This window comes from Antedon mediterranea, chromosome 4, assembly GCF_964355755.1.
Source record: "Antedon mediterranea chromosome 4, ecAntMedi1.1, whole genome shotgun sequence".
NCBI lineage: Eukaryota > Metazoa > Echinodermata > Crinoidea > Comatulida > Antedonidae > Antedon > Antedon mediterranea.
Genome location: NC_092673.1, coordinates 19,630,406 through 19,652,288, shown reverse-complemented (window position 1 = coordinate 19,652,288; position 21,883 = coordinate 19,630,406). Strand labels below are relative to the sequence as shown.

The 21,883-nt window shown below is 31.7% G+C and overlaps 2 protein-coding genes across 2 annotated transcripts; both read right to left on the bottom strand.

Annotated features, from left to right (window-relative positions):
* Positions 1 to 7: 7 nt before the first annotated feature.
* Positions 8 to 12,312, bottom strand: LOC140046807 (protein mono-ADP-ribosyltransferase PARP14-like). Its single transcript, XM_072091531.1, has 14 exons — positions 11,883 to 12,312; positions 11,521 to 11,754; positions 11,119 to 11,334; positions 10,786 to 10,870; positions 10,369 to 10,572; positions 10,023 to 10,094; positions 9,711 to 9,890; positions 9,165 to 9,368; positions 6,879 to 7,045; positions 5,978 to 6,055; positions 4,172 to 4,517; positions 3,665 to 3,819; positions 3,250 to 3,424; positions 8 to 2,660 (listed from the first exon to the last, which is right to left on the bottom strand). Exons 1-14 carry the CDS (start codon positions 12,303 to 12,305, stop codon positions 2,392 to 2,394), a joined length of 2,808 nt encoding a protein of 935 aa, XP_071947632.1. The 5' UTR covers positions 12,306 to 12,312; the 3' UTR covers positions 8 to 2,391.
* LOC140046806 (protein mono-ADP-ribosyltransferase PARP14-like) lies at positions 12,312 to 21,854 on the bottom strand. The gene is made up of 10 exons (XM_072091529.1): positions 21,527 to 21,854; positions 21,005 to 21,064; positions 20,034 to 20,052; positions 19,072 to 19,091; positions 17,686 to 17,940; positions 16,993 to 17,268; positions 15,962 to 16,210; positions 15,497 to 15,718; positions 12,702 to 14,342; positions 12,312 to 12,460 (listed from the first exon to the last, which is right to left on the bottom strand). The coding sequence occupies exons 1-10, from the start codon at positions 21,768 to 21,770 to the stop codon at positions 12,327 to 12,329; spliced, it is 3,120 nt and encodes a 1,039-aa protein (XP_071947630.1). The 5' UTR covers positions 21,771 to 21,854; the 3' UTR covers positions 12,312 to 12,326.
* Between the last annotated feature and the right edge of the window lie 29 nt (positions 21,855 to 21,883).

The following is a 21,883-nucleotide window of genomic DNA, read 5'->3' as shown; positions in this document are numbered from 1 at the left end:
TCTTCATGATATTACCAAGTATTTAAATTCACAAATGATTATTCTTATGTGTTAGTTGTAAACAACATGACATTTTTTTAATGAATATTTCAGTGATACTCTCACAGCATTCTAATTCCGATTTCAACTAATCCTCTTCTGGATGTCACCATAGGAAATAGAAAACTGGGGATGGTGATAGGTGACAGTGTAATATTGGTCAACAATTGTTGACCAGTTTTATCCGTATCCTGATATTTATATTAACTTAATTATTAAATAATTTATATAAATTTAAATAATATATAATAAACAAAAATCACAACAAGCCTGTTCACTGTGCATTTTACCATTACCGTTTCTGAACCAATCAAAATAAAACTTACACCTAAATTCCCCATTAATATGGAGTGTGTCCTTATATAAAATGTATCACTTAATTAACAATCCATATGAACAATAAAAACTTACACCTAAATTCCCCATTAGTATGGAGTGTGCCCTTATAAAATGTATCACCTAATTAACAATCCATATGAACAAGAGTCAATAAGCTTTATTTTATTTTTGCTTAAATATAAACATTAATTATTGTTCTTAATGTCGTCGTTCGGGTTCTATTCTACTTATGTCTTGTCAGGACGCACACACCAGAAGTAACGACGATACAATAAAAAGATTGGTTGCAATTTGGTATTCTTTATTTGTGAATATCCGTACTCAAGGTGAAGAACACAACAGCAATGAAACGAAAATACAAAAAAAAAACCTAAAAAACAATTAGAGAAATTCTTTAACAAAAAGTATAAAAGTTGACAATACATTATCTGTCTCAACTATATAAATATTTCAAAACGAACAACAAGTTCTTAACATTTCTTTATATCGCATTAAGAATATTTCTGATAAAATCATTAACTAGGCCTAAATCAGTAGCATAGTACCCATGAATATACATGATATCAACAATCTAGCACTTGGCCATTCCGACTTACCCAACTAGAGATAAACTATCTTAAATCCTCAACTCAAAAAAATGACGGTAATCCTCCAATTTTGTTGTCAAATCTCACTTGTGCAAAACACTAAAAACAATAATCAATATAAGCCACAATAGTATAAACATAGAGATATTATAGTGAATATCTCTATGGTATAAACAACCAACCTAATTATCTATATACTCTTCTATACTACTGTACTTATAACTAGCTCAAAACTCTAAAATATTCATTTAAAATCTGACGCTAGATCCACATGGGCGCAGCCATCTTGAATCTTTGTTTACAACTATAGCGCCACTAATCATAAAATAAATCTTAATCAACTACAGCATGACGCCCTCATCGGTCAAAAACTAGTTTACAAATCCACCATTTTATCGATAAAACTCATGTTCCGTGAACATAATCCTCGCAACATAATAAATACTCATAATCCAATAATTATACTCTTCCCTTCAATAATATAATTACTTATAGGTCAATTACTGACACACATCTAAGCCTAGTCTGAGAAACAATATCTCCAATGTAATTATTAACTCAATTTGTACCACTCTATGACTGATTGGACAGCGAGGTACACTAGCTGATTCTGTTGGCACAAAGCGAACATTTCCAACATAACTCGGCTGTGAATAACATTCATTCGAGCCTAGCCTAAAGTCAAACTACTTTTATCATCTACTGTAACCAACGTACCTTAGAACAAAATAATATCAATCTAAAATTTGAAGTTTAACAGGTTTAATCAATCAGATGCATAAAGATAAATAACGGATGTTATTAACCTCAATCTCAGTTATCGGCGCTCCAAAAACATGTGTCCTCTCGCAGTCGCGGTAACAGCCTCATTACATCAAAAATTATTACTCCTATAATCGTTTTCTTAATTCTCACTATTACATTCAAAGTTTGTAATGTAAGGTATAACAAAATTGTATAAATGTATAAATCGTAATTCAACTACCAAGCTGTAAAATTGAACATCGTCAAATAACACTTAATTTGATGAACTATATTATTAGGCCTACACTGTTCTAGTTAGTTTGAATGAATTCAGTCTACGACAATAGGATGGCATACATCAACATTTTCCGATTGTGCAATGTTTAAAAAATATTAATGTCAATAAAATGATAAAAATTATCACCTATAATTCGTCAAAGTGACGAATTAAATTCTAGTTGTATTTTCTGTTTTTCTTGAATTTATGTTAAAAGGTTTATCAAAAAGTGATCTATAAAGTGTAAATATAAGTAAACTTTAGTTCAGGTGTTTGACAAAGAATGTTTAGTATGGTAATTAGTTACAGCAAATACCTATTTATCCCATAAGTAAAGTATGTACGCCTATTTATATACAAGTAAATGTATTAATAGGAATATCTACTCAAGTGTAATAATAATATTTAGGTCAACTTAAAGGTAATAAGATAACTCGGATAAGCTTGAACATCATGAAATATGACGATAATTTTAGGATTGGCAGGATCATCACAAACACTGTCAAAGCCAGCTGGTGGTGCCAACATGTCGGGTGTTCCTTTTGTACATTTACCCACAAGAACACTACACATTAAAATGTGTTTTTCTCCATTTGCATTTGGTTGAGAATACTTTTCTTGAGCAGAATAAGCAGCAGAGGTAGCAAAGTAAGTTCCTTTTCCAAAAGCAGTCACTGAAATATCCAAAAACATTTGATTTTAAATATGGCTAAAATAATAACAGTGGTCATTATTTTTAAAAATGTGTAACAATGCTATGATGAATGAAAATAGCAAAATCAAGTAACAGTGGGCAGAAGTGATTGAAATAAAGTGTTATTGTAATGTGTATTATTCGTAAACAAATACAAAACAAATACTATATTATAGTTATAAAGGTCAGAAGTTAATGTATCTGCTTATTTCTGTAGTTTTTAATTGATCGTTGTGTCATAACTGATAATGAAAAAAACTGGTTATTATTATAATTTTTGTACAAACAACCTGTAATTGCAACAATCCACCCATGTGGCGAAGGTTGCACTAAAAAAAGGGATACTCATGTATATAACACAATTAAAAGTCTAACACTTCATCACATGACTGGTTGGATGGACTTCCCATAAGTATAATAATTAGGATAATTAATATATTTCTCTAATAATTATTATAATCATTTTGATAAAATACAAGTTGTGCATTGCAATGGAAGTATTTTAAATGGCTGGCTTTATTGCTTAAGATAGGTCATTGATAACCTAATAAATCAAAACGTGAAAATACCATTTTTTCCTGCATAACTTCTATTAAATCCTGTATTGTTAATTTTGGTAATGGTTCCATCATCAGTCCCATGGTACAGCGTTCGTTCAAATCCTTGACCTTCCATAGTCTTTTTAAAAGCTTCCTTTTTAATAGCATATTGTTTCCATAACTCGATATTCTGAATGCGACTTATCTATAGAGAAAGAAATGGTAGCAGACAAATCAGTTTGACGGTAGTTGAATTAACTCAAATTAATGCTAAAGTTGTACAACTACAATGTTGAGATTTTATCTGAACCTATCAGCCATTCAATAGTTAAACAGTTCAGTAACTAACAGAATACTCTTATTGGAACAACAATTTTAGAAGCCACTACTTTTGAAAGTGTGGTAAACAGGAGGAAAATGTACATTAACAAATGTTCATGCAAACCTTGACAATAGCCTTTAGTTGAACCTTGCTGCCCAATGCAGCAGTAAACTGAATCTCAACTTGGTGGTATTCGTTACTAATTGGCTGAAGATCACATATTTCCGACTTTTGCTTTTCCGTCATTGGACTCCAATCAGAAGGAAGATTCATCGTAGCTTAAATTATATTTATAATTTTTTTATTTCATACGCATTAAACAGCAACAAACTCACAAATTACGAGTTGGATAAACTACAATTTCATCATGCCTTTAAACTAAGTCTCATTTGAGGGTTTTATCTCGGCAAGAGCATTTTAGATTATAGGTAGATTATAGGTAAATTATGAGTAAATTTGAACAATAGTAAAAACTTGACTCACTTTATTGTGAGACTTCACATTTATACAATTTGGGTTAGATAACAATTCAGGTTTTTTCCTTCTTTTATTATAATTTTATGAGATGATAGAAATAAAAGAATAAATAAATACTAGTTTCTTTAAAAATTGTTTAAACAGTACCCTTACATTCATTACGAATAACCATGTTGGTTGTATTCAACGTTAAATCAGTTTCTTCCATTGGCATCTTTTTTAGGTTCACCTTAAATTTGTGATTATTACGTGTAGTATATGTTACTTCATTCTTCTTCTTTTGGAAGGCTTTTTCAAGCAAAACTGTAATATCGCCATCAAATTCCACCATTTCATTATTAACACCTGTGTAGAACCACTTCACATCTTTTAAAATTAACTGCTTTTCTTGTATTTCAACAATCAATTCATATATGAGTTTTTGAGCTTTCATTACATTAACACGTCTGCCTTGCAATTCAATGATGTTTGACTTGATTTTTCGAGTACTAATAGCAACCTAAAGTTATAAATAAAATAATTTTTTTAATAACATACTAGCAATTACACCAGCCCAGAGCAGGTTTCAAATTTAGTTTAAAACCTTCCCAGAACAGTTCCGATCAATCATTACTCCAGAGGCCATTCTTATCCGATGTTTGCGGGTTTGCAAATCAATTTATATAAGCATTTTTCAAGTCTATAGTTTACAGACCAAATTGAAACGCCGACTGGTGGACGAACATAAAAAAGAAAATAACTACGCACTTGGGGCAAGTCTGACCCCATATGTATAGTTTATTTTATTTATTTTTTTATTTTATTTTATGTCTTTAGGCACTGTGGCCAAGGATTACCAATAGTAAATTAATCACTGTCCTATCAGATAGGTGGTAATCCCCCTGATACAGAGGCTATTGTGTGAACCAGTTCACCGGGGTAACCCCCTACTCTTTTTCGAATAATGAACTGGGTTCTTTAAAGTACACACAGGTTATAACTGTGTATACTGGACCTACGGTTTATAGTCCTTATCCGAGAAGACTTGTTCCACCACCAGAACTAGGAGCGAGTCGGCCTCGAACCCTTGCCGATGTTGTTGCATTTTGATACCACATAATTCCGAGTATAGCGGCATGCAGTAAAAAACAAGGCCATATAGATGGCTGCAGTCGCGTTTAAAAATGTTGAAATGTTTAAAAACAGTTATATTTTTTTAATTTACACGTGCGTAGCCTGTCACTTTTGACGTGCTCGAGTTGAAAAGTAAGTCAAGAAAACAGAAATCGGGCAAAAAGAGAGCGCAATAACATTTAACACGCAGTGCGCGAGCAAAAATCTGCGAGCAAAAATCTGCGCACTCATGGCAATTTTGTAAACGCTTAAAATTGCCTGAAACGTACTCTTATTTCATCGAAAATAAATTTTGAAAATTGTAAGCGCGCGTACGCATGCGTTACATGCGCTACGCACGTAATTGTATTGCCATATGATGATTTATGCCCTGAAATTTATGAGTATCAAATTTTATTTAATTGTGATTCATGGTTGTGAAGATATGATTACAAACATGATTTCGTTAAATCGTGCGTAGACCACGTAATTTTTTATTGCGCACCATGAAAACATAACCACATCGATTCCTGGCCATAAGGAATATACTGTGAAAAATTTACTTAGCTAGATTAAACTGATATCAAGATAAGGTCAGAAAGCGATAAAACGCATAGTGATACCGGACTGACAGACCGACCGACATAGTGAACTATAGAGTTATTACTATCTCACTTCAACGAACAAACGTAAACTATCTCACTTATAATATAGATAAAAGTCAGTTTTATTGCCGTTGTTTTCTGTAAACTTTCTTTCGCAATTCAGTTTTCTGACTGAAATGAAATTAGGTGGCTGAATATTCGCTACATTTGGGAAAATACTACTTAATTTACTAACACAAATATGGTTTTCAATTGAACATACCTCATAATCACCAGCAATCTTCTTTAACTTTGCAATCTGCTGTGGGGTAAATTTGCTAAAAGCATCTTTATGAAAAACCTTGAACAAAAAAAACATTGTTGCAATAAACTACCCACTAAATGAATTAATATAATAATGATGTTAATAATAATATCGACGACAATCAAACATTTACATAGCGCCAATTCCAAAAAGATGATCAAAGGCGCATTGTATCATGACATTTGCTAATTAAACGAGTTTTTAGTGATAGCTTTACAAAACGTGTGAATTCATTCCAAGAATGCAACAACAGAAAATGAGCATCCACCGTAAGTCGGGAAACAGGGAACATTTTAACAGATTAGCAATGATTTGTCAGAGAAGCAATGGCGATGTTATGGAGTGTATCGAGGAATAGGTTGGGCGATATATGATGGACAGGAAAAAAGAAGCTTTAAATGTTAAAACAATGATCTTAAAGTTTGATGGGGAGCCAATAAAAGACCATGATAACAGGAGTGATATGATGAGGAATGTGAAGACCATCACAACAAAATCATACTATGTTCCATTTCCTAGCCAGAAGTTTAAATAGTGCATCTAAATTAGGGCATGACATGACAACTCGAGTCACGCCCTTGTAAAAAAAAGCATAAAAAGATCAATAACACAAAAAATAACATAACAATTTAAATAAAATAAGAACTACAGTAAACCCAAAACCAGCTGTGAATACTGCCACCACACCAACTAGTTCCGTGATAATCAATATGATGATTGTGGAAACTCATGAACGATGAAGGTAAAAAAATGTATTTTTTGGACCCGGAAAAAGAGAAGAATGTATGCATGCAGCAAAGTTATAATATCATGAATCATGCTCTGTAAAGTAAATTAATTATTCAGTTAAAAAAAATACCTCTTCTGTCATTTCCCCGGCTATTATTGATTGTATTCTACTCTTTGCTCCATTTATTCCTTCCTCATCTAGTGACAGAATTCTTAAGGAAAGCTGTGGGCTAGTTTGAACATCTTCGTCAGTTGTTTCTTCTGATCCTAGTAGGCGTACCTTTGCCTTCATATAATCTTAAATGGTAAAAAGACAAAAGTATTATTCTTTTATCTTGTGTGATAAACAGTATAATATTATAGATTCAAGATTCAAGATTCAAGAAATTTTATTTGTCCATAAAAATGGAAATTCACTTTGCTTGGTACATTAAAACAACAATATTGCAACAATTTAAAAACGTGCAGTATTAAACAGATTAAAAATACAAGATAAAAAGTTAAAAATACTGTTAAAAATGTAAAACTATTAAAAATTGCATTAACGTCTTACATTAAAATTAAAAATATGAATGCTATTTACAACAAAGGATTTTCTAGTTCTACAAAGATTTGCTCTTGGAGGTCGTAGCCTAATGCCTGATCTATTTAAGTTATAACAGTAATGTAACGGATGAGTGGGGTCTTTCATAATATTGTTTACTTTTTTTAGAATACTCTTTTCATAGATAAGTGAACAAGGCGTAAGATCAGCTTTAATAATACGTTGTGCAATTTTACGTGGTCTCTCAATATTTTTCTTATCATTTTCAGTAAAGTTACCATAAAAACATCCAATGCTAAAAGATAAAATACTTTGAATAATACTTTGATAAAATAGAATTAAAATAGTGTTATCAACTAATTTGCTTGAGTTTTCTGAGAAAGTAGAGCCTTTGAGATGCCTTCTTGGAAATCATGAGAGAGTTTGACTCCCATTTTAATTTGTTGTCAATTATAGTACCTAAGTATTTGTATTGGGTTACTCTTTCAACCTCGGTTTCTTTAATAGTTATTACATTATGTTCAACTGCAGTTTTACGAAAATCTATTATCATCTCTTTGGTTTTAGTAATATTAAGTATTAAGTTCATATCTTCACACCAATTAACAAATCTTCCAACTTCATTAACAAATTCATTTACATTATGCTTACTATCGCAAAGAAAACCACTAATTACAGTATCGTCAGCGTATTTTACAATATTGCAATCTTTGCTTAAAATATTAAAACTACTAGAATAAAAAGAGAACAAAATTGGAGAGATAACACATCCTTGAGGAGCTCCAACACTGGTAGATTCTTTGTTGGATAGGATACCATTGCACTTAACCATCTGCGGTCTATTAATCAAAAAACTATATATAACTTTGGCGAGCTGAGGTGAGACATTAAAACTTAATAATCTATCAATTAAAACATGTGGTAAAATAGTAGGCCTATTAAAAGCACTGGAGAAATCGAAAAATATAGACCGTACATAATTTCTTTTTGAATCAAGGTGATGATATGCATCATGGAGATAAGAATTAACAGCAATATAGCAATATTTATCTTGCCAAGTCATCAATTAGCATTTTCATCAGGGCCGTCAGGCCCGTTTGCAGCATTTATAATGGGGGGGGGGTGCGAGCGAAGAGCGAGCAACAATGGCTGGGGGTCAGATGGTGCAGGGGCCGAAGGCCCCGGACAAAATTTGCGTTATTTGACGTTCTAAAGACTGATTTTTTCTTTGTTGTGGCTTGGGCTAGTTGAATGATGGACGTCCAGAACTTAACGCTTTCATGATGTTTAAGGCCAACTCAGACAGCGTTGTACGACGCTGTCTGAGTTGGCCTTCCTTCCCTTGTTTAGGCGCCGTATTTGATAGTGTCTGTATTTCCAGACACGTCTTTACCGCCGGTTAAGTTGTCTGTATTTCCAGCAAACACTTTACCGCGTCCCGCGTACATGAAGCGCTAAGCTATTGAATTGCTTGTCGTCACATGATCGACTGCGCATGTTTTACATCGAGTTTGTAGTCAGTTCAGATTCCGTAATTTAATTACCGGTATTTTTTTATTTTATATTAACATATTTTTGTTTGTATACCATTGATGATGTAAATTTTGTATATATATATATAATATTGTCTTTAGTTAAACAAGACAAGAAAAAATACCAACCGAGGAAATAGTGGACATTTTGGGACTTGGGTGGGGGGGGGGGGATGCGTCTGCACCCAACGCACCCCCCCCCCCCCCCTGGATACGGGCCTGGCCGTAACCACCAGTACGTGGCCCTTGACAACCCTCTGGCCCACACAAGGACTCCTTCGTTTTGCAATTACCGCACCACTTTGATTAATTTTGATATTTGTGGAAAACTTATATTTACCATAGCTTCTCTGAAAAAAGCCTTTGGATTGAAGCTGTGGTTGATGTAAATCTTCCATAGTAGAAATGAATTCTAAAGTCATAGGCATTTCAAACACAATGATCATGATCTTTCTTAAACTGGTTGGATTTTCTTTCTTTGAAAATTTTAGGATGCAGTCAAAAAGTAATGTAGCTGCTTCTTTAGGTGATTTTTTAGAATTTCCTACAAAATAAAAAAAACAATCACAAAAGCGAAATTAATAGTGTAATAACAATAATAATAATAAGCTTTATTTAATCACGCATACTTAACTCAACTGAAAGTTGATTTTCAGTAAGACCGTGCTCTAATTGAATGCAAGAATCAATATATTATTAAATGCAAGCTCACATTGATAGACCCTCATCACAATTTAAATGAAATTATAATGTCAACCAAAACCAAGATGGACAAATCAACATAAACTGCTATTATATCACATTGTTTCATCCTCATGTTATTTCTTTTTAATAAAGATAATACTGAAAATCTCCAAGCCTCTTTAACTTCCATATTCTACCTTACCTGTACCAATAGCTGGAAATGCTATTTTATTATACTTTCGGACGTTTGCTGTTGCCATTATTTTGACTAACATTGTTTTTTGCTGATTGATATCGTTGGAAATAGGTAAATGGCAAATTGCACTGCAATTTAGTCTACCTGAGCCTGTCCATATTTCATCTGGGAAAGTCAACGAAGGGGCTGAAAAAAATCAAGATTTTTTTATATTAAAAAGTAGCGATTCAAAGACTTGGTTGAGGCCTACATATATTATAATCCCCATAATGAAAAGTTGTTACAAAAATATTTGAAATTAGAATGAACAAATCTTACATTTCATGTTGTTTGTGCATTCTGTTTGAATGGATGTTCCACCTGCTTTAAGAATTGCATTTGAAACAGCTCCTATAAGTAAATGAAAAAACAATGATGAAAAATGTTAAATATTATAATAGAGTAGCAAAAGCATTAAAACAATTATCACATCAAATATTTCTGATAGTGTAAAAAAATCATTTAATATATTTTTCTCTTTATGAAAAGTAAACTAGCTACTACAGTAGAAGACACAATCTTTAATTGTAGTAGATTGCAATGTGAACTGTAGGCCTATATGTGTTATCCCTATAGTTTACTAACATGTACGTTTATAATTATGATTTGTATATAAACACCTTACCCATACACAAATTAAATGTATTCGAGGTTAAATTGACAATGGCATCAGCATCACAAGTTGTTATATCGCCTTGTTCAACTGTAACAGTTACACATCCTATTTCCATCTCTGCCCGACGTCTACTCAGCCGTCTAAAGTGTTTGTGTGGTGATGAACTTGTAATGTGGTCAGCTGCAGTAGGTTGACTCAAATTAACTGCTTCCACTATAGGCATTTTTTTAGAAAACTATAGTTATAGAATTTTACTTGGTTGTTCATGGAATAAAAATACAACATTGATTATAATCTAGATAATGCACTATAAATACATATAGCAGCATGTGATTTTATTAATTTTGACAAATGTCAAGTACTGTAATAAATATGACCAAATGAATTGCAAATTATGTATTAGTTTTAAAACCAAAGTATGCCTACTTCTTTTTCCAAGATCTCTTTGGTTGGTTGTTTTTTCTACTTCATTTGCTAGATATTTTAAATTCTTTATCTCGGAGTCAAATGCCTAAATTAGAAGAGGTATAAGACAACACAATATATAAAAACAAAGAATAAAGTAAAGTAGAAATAACATAAAAATTACAAACTGTAAGTATATGATTGATATCATTATTTGTATATTCAATAGAGAATTAATGTTAGTAGGTTAGTTGTTGAAAAAGCTAATTAATTAATTAATTTTCATATAAAATAGTTATGTATAGAGACTTTACAGCAGCGTATATGACTATCGATCAAAACATTCAAACAAACCGAAATAGTGTTGGTATCTTTGTAGTAAACTACAAAATGTATTTCCTTCAGATTGCTTCGTGGATGATTTGCACTAAATTCTATAGCTTCCTCATACATGACATTTGACACTTGATGAGCTGGATACTTCAGGTTTCCAGTCCCTAGTGCCGGAATGGCAATTGATCTCATGCTAGATGCTGATGACAATATCGTTTTAAGAAGAATTGTTATATTCTATAAAAAAAACAATATCAAAATTATATAATTGTCCACGGTCTAATGCCAGAGCAAATCATAATTTGTATGGTCTTGTCTAATTATAGATTCGCTGAAAATAAAACTGGTAATTCGCCTACAAACAAAATTGTATATAAAAAGAAGCAAGCATTATGATAAATGGTATAAAAGCTAATAGCAGACCTGCATTGATGCTGCTCCCTGATAATGTTGTGGTGATATGTGAAATACTTTCTGGCATTTCAAAGCAGCAGGACCAGTTTCAACAAATCCATTTACTGGAATATTCCCTTCAGTAGCTTTTATAGCACTGCACTCTTGTTGAAGTTGAGGACCTGCAGCTTGAAGAAGAGCTTTAGAAACATTACCACTGTTCAGATTAAGATCGTGTGAGGTTGAATTTACAATGACATCCACCTAGAGAAATTATAAATGGTATTGCATCTTCAGTAAGCACTGTAGTGAATAATTAGCAAAAACACATATGGAAACAATTTGAACAAACTTTATATTCAGTAGTATAGAATAGAAATAAAAATTCATACCTTAGAATCTTCAATTCTTCCTTTCATAAGCATAATATCAAAGCCCTCTTTTGTTGTTACTACATCATTATCTATCTTCATTCCAAAATTTGAACTACTTTCTGTGGCAGATGCTTCTGCTTCTAAGCCAACAAAATCATCATCTTCAGCCATACATAATTCTTCTTCATCCCCCATAAAGACACTTTTCATAGATGATTCAAAAGCTTCGCAAACTGGGATATCAATACTTACGAAATACACTTGCTGCAGTGTTGATCTAGGATTATCTTTAAAATAATCTTTAGTTGCTTCTAAAATCGCCTGTGTACATGGTGCTAAGGGGTAGCCATATATCCCAGAACTGATTGCTGGCATTGCAATTGAAGTGAATCTATATTTCGCTGCTTCTTCATAGGCACCTGTCACTGACTTCATGAGCATAATTTTCTTTTGCTGTTTTTTTTATGTTGGTCCAACCGTGTGAATAATCTTTTTGCATGGGAGATTCCCAGCATTGGTTAAAACAACCTCTCCTGACAGAAGCTTACTTCTACTTGCTATTATCTTGTCACTTTCTATCTGTATTTCTTTTCCTCCTAATATGGAATTTTATTAGAAATAAAAAAGCAGTGGATGCAAGTGTGAGAAATAAAATTGAAATCAATCATAATAATTTCCAAATGCACCATCTAGTTGATTATAATTTTTTTTGAAGAGAAAAAAGGCATATAACACTACTTTGGTAGCATTATCACTACTTTGGTAGCATTGAAAATAAATTGAATTTGAATTTTAAATTGAACATAAAAATTCTGTATACAAAAGAAATTAATATACCTGCATCAACAATAGCTTTAGCTAATCCGCCGCTATGTAAAAGTTGTTTATTTGCAGCATTGACAATAGCATCAACATTCATTTTAGTCATATCTGCTTTGCATATGATCAACTCAACTCCTCTTTGCAACCTGTGTCGTAACAGTACTTGCATTGATTCACTGCTTGTGAACTTGCCATCGACCTCTACAATACATTTGAAGTCATTTTCCACACCCATCATTTTTTTTATTCCTTTCTCTTCTTTAAAGAAACTTGCCATTCCTGGTTGTGATATCACATGTTCATCTGTTTGCACCTTGCTTTCAAGGACTATTATTTCTCTAATAGCTTTATCGATTCCACTAGGATTACCTTTGATTATGATATAACCAAGGTCTGAATTCGGTATTATTAACTCCACAAAGAATTCTTCCCAAGCCTTTTCTATAGCAGAAATTTCTTGTGAATGATGATTTTTTAGTAACATAACTACTCCTTTGTCCACAGTTCTTTTTTTTTCTAATATCAGGTTGGCTCGTAGGAATTTATCCAGCTTGCTGATAACTTGATCGACAAAACTGTCAAATCCTGTAATCATAATGCAGGTTTCATCTTCTGATTGAGAAATTCCGACGGTTGATTTATTTTTGTAAAATTCCTCAAATAATAATTTGCCTTCAGCTGATTTCATTACTTTAATTTCATCATTTGAAAGTGTATATTTCTGGCATTTTATCAATTTCCCAATAGATGATCTTGCAGCCTTGGCATGGTCAAGAGAAGCAGAATACACCTTCACACGGTTTTCCTCTACAACATATTCAATGTGGAGATGGTTTTCCCTTTGAACACGTATGACTTCATCATAGAATTTCATCAGAAATTTACGAATCTCAGCAGATTCACACAGGAAAGAGGTTTCGGCAATATTCTCTAGATCTTTGTAAAGACACAAAGTCGCATCATTTATGTCACCAGGAAGTCCTTTAAATATTATTGTACTGCTATTATCATCGACAACAAAATCTACTCCAAATTTACTCTTAGAAGTTTCTTCAAAATTAAGCAAATGAATTTTTTTCATTTTTAAGGCTTTACACTCTTCAGATTTCACTACTATGTCTTTCTTTCTTTTGATTTCGTCATTCATGATCTTGAGTTGTTGTGCAAGCTGTTGGAATGTGTTATCAACAATATGCCTTACTCCTAAAATTATAAGGGATGGTGACGAGTCATCTAGTTGCAATTCCACACCTTCCATCTTTGCCTTTGCAATGTATGGCTGGAAATCTTCAAAGCATTCATCACCAATGTCCAACCACTTTGCATCAAATTGGTCACAGAGGCGTTTGAAAGTGCTTGTAGCATAGTCGTCCCAATCATGAATACTTTTAAGGTCAAATTCAGAATCAACACTTAAGTTCACATTAGGAGAACCTTCTTCAAACTGTACCAGTATTCCAGCAGCATATAGTTCATTCATGAACTCTTGATTCTTACATGCAAAGGTCAAAAGGTAAGGATCAACCTTGACACAAACTGGATCTGGTGTCCATTGAGAGACCTCTGACACGACTTCACCAATTTCATCATAGCATAGGCGAATTTCGAGATCTTTTTTTTGAAGTGTGTGTTTCTTTTTGCAGACTGACTTTACAACTGAAATCATAAATAAAAGAATAGTTTTTTCATGGAATTTTAGTTGCTAATGAAAAGTCACAGCAATAAAACCATACGATTTTATGTAATTTTTTAACCTTAGAAGTAACAGTATTTTTTAAAGCAGATTTTCATGAATTATGAAAAGGGTGCATTGTTCAAATATGTTTTGAATTTGGTTCACAAGATAAGTCTTACAATCTAGCTGGATCTTAATTTTTAACATTTATTGAAATTTAACACACTGCATATACTTTATGTTTACAAAAACTATAAATTATTCATAAATTTAATACATGAATTTTAAATATGATATCTGATTATGTTGATATAAAGTTTGCGGTAGACCACATGTATTCGTTCTGAAAAGAACTGTTGAGTTTCTCGACGTTTCGATCAATATGCTTTGATCGTCCTCAGAATTGAGAATGAATATTTGATTAATTGTACATTAATCAAACGTGTAACTGAAATCATGACAAAAAAATAGGAATTTCCCTTAAAATGGTCAAATACAAAATTTTAATTAAATTTATTATATAAAAATTGTGGTATAAAAATCAGACAGACTTTTTCTTCTGTAGTTTAATCTAATGTAATAACATATCTGATGACTCCCAGAAAGTGAAAAAAAATGGTGGGTATACGGTGGATCATTTTTGCTATAGGGCCAAAATAAACCTGAAGAAGTTGAATAAAAACATCAAAACGTAACATTAAAATTATATTACCAATATTAGTCATGTGATAACATTTTTTACTACACCGTTTATTTTTCATAGTTTTTTAAAAATGCATCTATTACAACATTTGTGTACAAAAGAATAAACATTTTACTGTGTCACAATTTGAACTATCCCCCACTGATAAGAAAGTATTTATTTTCAACAAGTTTGTGCAACACAAATAAAGTCCCAAAAATTATAAAACATTTTAGGGGAAACTATAAATCGATAATAATTGGAATGCATGATCAATACAATTGTTTTGCCCACACCTGACTTTTAAGTCTTAGGTTTTACAATATGGATTTTTAATTATATCAATATTTGTTTGTATATGTACAATCTCAAGTTTTAATGCCCTCTGAAGGAGATAATTGTTTGATAATCTCAAATGTTTGCTTGTGTTTTTATTTCATAAATTGTCCATACCTTGGTAGTCTGCAAATTGTATTGTTCCCTTTTCCAGATTTGTATCTAGAATCAGTCCTCCACCACTTTTAGGATTTTCAAAATAAAGTTTCAGCATCTCCTCAGTACATGACTTGTCCAAGTTCTTCACAGCGATTGTGTCGACATCAAACACTTTCTTTGCATTGATTACTACACCAGACAGTTTCTCATTTTTAATGTTCAATATCACCTTATCAATATCTGTTAATAACAAAAATATAAACAAAACAGTACATTAGGGAAAGTGTATCAGATACCATAACAGTCACAGTTGCTTTTAGCCATTTGGATTTGCTATTGCGACAGCTCTTGTCTGAAAAAATATTGCTATTAGTGAAAACAATATCTTTATATTGCTACAATGCTTTATGTAAAACATATTTGGGCACTTATTATAAAAATGTTAAAATATATCTGACCAAGGTGAATATTGTAATGTATTACCATTGATAGGGTCTGTGAAAGTCACCATAGCTTTTGTAGGATCTTTTCCCAACTTGACTGTTGGTTCACTCATTGAAGTCACTTTTTCCAGATAGAGATCAAACATTTCCTCATTTAATTTCTTTGGAAGATCAGTAATCAGCAAACTATGTTTACTGAGTGGCCTTTTAACTTGCTTCATTCCAAGTCTAACTTTCAATCTTTTTCCAGACAGCTCATGGTTCTCCCTTTGAACCACTGCCTCAGCAACTAAAATTATACATAATTGTAATACATGTTATAATAATTACATTATTATATGATTATACTTATAGGCTCTTTCAAAACAGTACTTTTCGTACAGGCTTTATCATAATGAAAACATTTTACTGCATAATAAAGAACAACATTCCATATTAAATTATTATTCCATATCCCCATTATTTAATAATTGTAGCATTTAAGCTATGCCCTTGCATTACCCCAAGGTTAAAATGATTTTCTTGAAATGTTATTAGTACATAGGGTATTTTACATTATAATTTATAGTAATGAACAAGCAATCAAGCCATGTCAATGTGAAAATATCAACATATCTGTTATTCCCAAAAGTGGTGGCGCTGGGATTGGTTGTTTGGGCGTCAAAAGGGTCTGGGGCGGAGCCAGCTGCATAACACAGAGGCCTTCGGTCAAAGATAATAATTTTTGAGTTACTATAATCTATGGTAAGAACCTGTGAACACCCTATATACTGTACCTTAAAAAAACTACACTACAGGACATTAGCTACACCATGACTGGAGCTACTGTCATTTTGAAAAACAGAGCTTCTAGTTCCCTGGACACTAACATACAAAATGTCAGGGTATATTGGGAAGGAAAATAGGCATGATTTTATAGATACAAACTTAAAAATCTTTGATTGGTCACACTCAGTAGGGTATTTTTTTATTTTTATTAGTAAATATCATATTTTTTTCTGTGAAAACATTTTTCATGATAAAAATTAGTTCATGATTAAAGCGGAAAAAACATGTGAAAGCAAAATGTACCTCCATTTTGTTGAAATTGTATGATCCAACTACCAGTAACTTTCAGATTCTTCTGCATTAAAGCAATTGGTCCTCCACAAGATTTCTTGCTCTCAAAATACAGTCTCAAATGCTCCTCAGATATTGAGGAATCCACATTCTCCACTAACAATGGAACAGCGTCTTCATCTTCCTGTATTTTTGCTTTCTTGTTGCTAATCATTTTTGGTTTTGGCCTCACAACTGTAATATACTCACTTCTCAATTTATGAGACTTTTTCAAGACTCTATCAGCAACTGAAGAGCAATATAATATATAATTTAAATGCAACTGTACAGTATTATGCAGTATGCAATTTGTTAATTAGTTGTTGCAGTTGGAATTATAATATCAATAATAGTTTATAATTATTTTGGTCAGGATCATAATGGAATTTAATATATTAAGAAGGCATCATATAAGTGTTTAAAAAAATATTATAGGCCTATCAATAAAAAAAGAAAAAAAAAACCTGAAATATTATATGTTAGAATTGTGGGGATAAATAATTTTAAGGCAGTATAAACTAATTGCATAAATAAATATTTGTATATATTTTAAGCAAAGAAATGGTAGTATTTTATTGATATTACCTTCACCTAAAGATAAGCTAAATTGTTTAAAGTTTTTTTTATCTGAATGAATATTTCACAACATATAAAGACCTAAATTACCTTCAGAACTTGAAAACTTGACCGTCCACACATTTCTATCTTCATCATACTCGACGTTAACATCTTCACCATTACCACCTGATCTATTTGATTCAAAATACATTTGCAAAATATTTTTAGTGATGTTTTCATCACATCCATGTACTTCTACCAATTTATCCAAACAATCTTTAAACTTCCACTCTTTGCTTGGGCGTTTAACAACAAGAGGACACTGTTGTATCTTGTGACCATGTGCAAGAACTCTTTCCACAACTGAAATGTGAAAAGTAAAACATAATTATGGTACTGATTATGCTGGTCTTGATAATATTGTGACAATTTTGGGCTTTAAATATTTAGATTTAATTAGTTAGTAACGTCCCATACCCCATCCCAAACATAACTATGTTTTTCAAACAAATAATGCACAAGTCAGGATGCAATAGGGGAGATGTGGCGCAGCCGAGTGTATGTTGCACGACATTGTGAATACCCTAGAGAGCATCCTAGAGATTAACCCTAAAAATGGTCGTCCTCCTCCTAAGTGATTTAATGGTTTGAATAATGACTAAATTATAATCGTCTTTTTCTTTGTCCCATCATTCCATGGTTTGCTTACATAGTCTATGATATACTTCATAACCATCTGTATCAGAACCAAAAACATTGATGAAAATAAATTCCAGTATTCTGTGGTATTAAAATAATAGGTTTAAAGAAAAACGCTATTATATGTTGGCTATAGAAAAGATATTTTTGCATGTTATACAATCGAGTAAGCTCGGAGGTCAGGACGTCCAAAGTCATGGGTTGACCAGAATAAAACTATTAATTGGGCAACATAGCATATATCATCTAACTGAAGACCGACGTACTTGGCGATCCATCATTGCATTTTCGAGGAGCCGTCAGACATGGCTGACATATATCAATATATTTTGCCAAGAAAAGATGTTTACCGTGCCACATTTATGTCATGTAATGCTCCAAATCCGACGTACATGGCGATCCATCATTGCATTTTCGAGGAGCCGTCAGACATGGCTGACATATATCAATATATTTTGCCAAGAAAAGATGTTTACCGTGCCACATTTATGTCATGTAATGTTCCAATTCCTTAAATCTGGTATATTGCATGCATGCAATTATTATTAAATATCATTTTAATTGGCTTAATTAGTTAAAAATACAACATTCATATAAATTTATATTTTTGGAAATGACAAAATTGTTTATTAGGTAATCGTTTATTTTTCTTACAAACGAACCAAATTTCATTTGAACCATGTTGTTAAAATGAAAATAAATAATATCGTATCATATCCTAAATTGCATTTAGTTTTTCAAGAGAAATAAAACTTTAAAATGCGTCAGGAGTTAAAAATAGAATGGTTAAATTACCTGTCGGTATCCTTTGTCTCCTTTAAATAAAGATATATACACAAAATTAAAAATTCATTAAGAATTGGTTTATTTGCTTAGCACTGTAAATAGATCACATAAATAAATTCAAAAGATATTGATGAAATGTTAATTTTATGAACATTTCTTAGCATGTCCCAAATTGTTTCTTTAACTTGTTGTTTTATTTATAAATATTGAATTAAGATGATGCATAATAATTAATCAATCAAACAATTTTAATCATGGATCAAGTTATGGATAATGTTCTATATAACTTATGTAAATACATGAACGTGATTGGTTGAAATGGCTACCGTTTTGTGGATTGTAAACATCGAGTTTATTTTGACTGTAAATTCTGTTTACTTTTGAGGACTAGTATTATATTGAAAGAGTAATTTATGTGCAGCAACTTGGGATTGGTTGGATTATAAACTTTTATGTGCAGGGGACACCTCTGTTTATTAGAAGGAGCACACTCCTTCCGATCAATAAGTCGAACATCTAGTCTTTAAACTTTATAACAAAGGCCTATACCAAATGTGATTTTGACCTGGCTTGATAGGGACATACCCGAAAAGCCGACAGACCCAGCAGATGAGTTGGCATACCCAGCCAGGTCTACTGATATTTGGCTATATCATAAAACAAATATCACATTTTATATTGGTGAATGACAACATTTGACATCCCACTGGAAATGATATTTCCCTCAGCCTTGTTTCAGGAAAATATATAGTTCCTTGAGAAAAATATCATTCCCTCGGGGATGTCAAATGTTACAGTTTACTCTAATCTAAGTAGGCTATATTGTCATTGTGGAATATATCCAGAATATATGTACTGAGAATTAATATTAAAGTCACAATAACAATATAAAATTGTTTCTGTACCATTGGTGCTCTAATTGCATATTTACACTACTATAGTGTGAGATTACTCATAAAGATAACACTTACCTATGTGGTTGCTGTGAACCTGAAATAATGAATGATTAAAATAAGATTGTATTATTTGTTAATGTATACATAACTAAACATTTCACTTGTGTTAAACTTCCTAAAAATTTAAAACCATCAGAATTGCAAACAATTTCACCATTACATGGCACAAATTCAGTGAATTTGTGTTTGTCAAAATAAAATTAGATGGCGCTGATTTCCAAGTATACACATTATGCCAAGATTTGATAAAATGTTTCTATTTTCTTATTTTTATCACAGTTTGTAGTTTTCATCTTGTAATTTATATGTGTAAATAAATATTGTATCCATGTAAAATATGTTTATAAATAAATAAATAAAATATCTAACTAAACAGTTTGATGAATTTAGGACTAAAACAATTTGTAGGAAAGATGCATAAAATTTTACAATAGAAAATGTAATGTACAAGAACAGTTCAGTGTTGACATATATTATTTCAGTATTTTTGCTGACTGAACAATTAAAGGAACCAAAATATTGGTGTGGTGTGGGTCATTTGTTTAATTCTGGGTTAATTAAATATACTTTTCATCTAGTAATTGGCAAAATAATTGACACAGTACAACTGCAATTTCATATTTATACACATGTTTGTATGTATTTTAAAGATTAATATAATATGCTTTGAATAGGCCATTTTGCAGTTTTAATAAAGTTTAGGCCTATCACTTCAGTAAAATTTAAAAAAGTAATGTTTTCACACTCACTTCACTCAAAACAAAAATAAACATTTAAATTCAACAAAAAACCCATTCACTTCCAGTCAATTTGACTATTTATAGCTTTAAATTACAATTTTTCAGGTAAATCATTATTTTTTTATCTGATCCAATTGTTGGTCAAACTGAATAACGATTATGTGACATAAAATAGCATATTCAACAAAAATATTTATAAAAAAAAATTTTTTTTCAGGGTGACAATATATCTTTAATAGATCATACCTTGTTGACTGCTTCGGTTGACAGACTGCAGTGATGCAAAACTGAAATCATCTTGTCCATCTGTAAAAACATATTTTGGTAATATTATAATACCATAGCATGTCAGTATGTGCAGTAATATTTTTGTTTGGTATAAATGTAACATTCATTGATTAGTAAACAAAATTATATATCATTAGAGGGTATGGTAATTACTATTATGAGATTTGAAAAGTGTGGTATAATTCTAACCACTGGGGTATAGCTTTTTTGAGACTTCACATGTCTGAATCACTATCAGATTTTGCATTTGATCAATTGATTCATCGTATAATGTGCTGAACAATGACTGGGTCAAAATAAAGTTAAAACGGAAAGAAATAGAAAATAATTTAAAAAATCTTTGACTGGTTATTAGGCATTATTAAAATAATGTATAACTTGTTGTTTTCCTTTCTTTAATTTAATTATATATATTTTATTTTTTATTATTTATTTTTCCTAGATTTATAGTATGGTTATAAATTACATAAATTGACTTACATAATATTTCCTTTGGGATTGCTCCAAGAAGATCTGCAAACTTTTTTCTTTGTGATTCATCTCTTAATTTTCCTTTCCTCTCCAACTCAAATGTTAAATCCCAAATGGTTGGTAATTCCAACTCATAAAAAGCATTAATTCTATTTAATTCATTTGGGTTAAACTGTGTCAATGCCTTGCACAACCTCTTTCTATACGGAGACAATCTATGTTGATCAGTATTTTGAACATTGTTGTCTCTCATGTACTGTTGTACAACATCTTCAGCTTCCTGAATTTCGGATAGCCTTGCAATCTCCAGCAGAAGGCTGACATCAGTAGGTTTAATCTTTGCTTTATCAGAGAGGTCATTAAAAT

Bases quoted from the DNA above. Each gene is read 5' to 3' on its own strand.
- LOC140046807 (XM_072091531.1), bottom strand. From the start codon at position 12,305: ATGCTCATGAAGTCAGTGACAGGTGCCTATGAAGAAGCAGCGAAATAT. The intron at 10,871-11,118 runs GTTTGTTTGAAT...CTTCTAATTTAG, and splicing joins AAGATACCAACACTATTTCG to GCATTTGACTCCGAGATAAA. The intron at 3,820-4,171 runs GTAAGGGTACTG...ATATAATTTAAG, and splicing joins CATGGTTATTCGTAATGAAT to CTACGATGAATCTTCCTTCT.
- LOC140046806 (XM_072091529.1), bottom strand. From the start codon at position 21,770: ATGAGAGACAACAATGTTCAAAATACTGATCAACATAGATTGTCTCCG. The intron at 16,211-16,992 runs GTACATTTTGCT...GTATAATTTTAG, and splicing joins ACAATTTCAACAAAATGGAG to TTGCTGAGGCAGTGGTTCAA. The intron at 15,719-15,961 runs GTAATACATTAC...TGTTATTAACAG, and splicing joins TTTCACAGACCCTATCAATG to ATATTGATAAGGTGATATTG.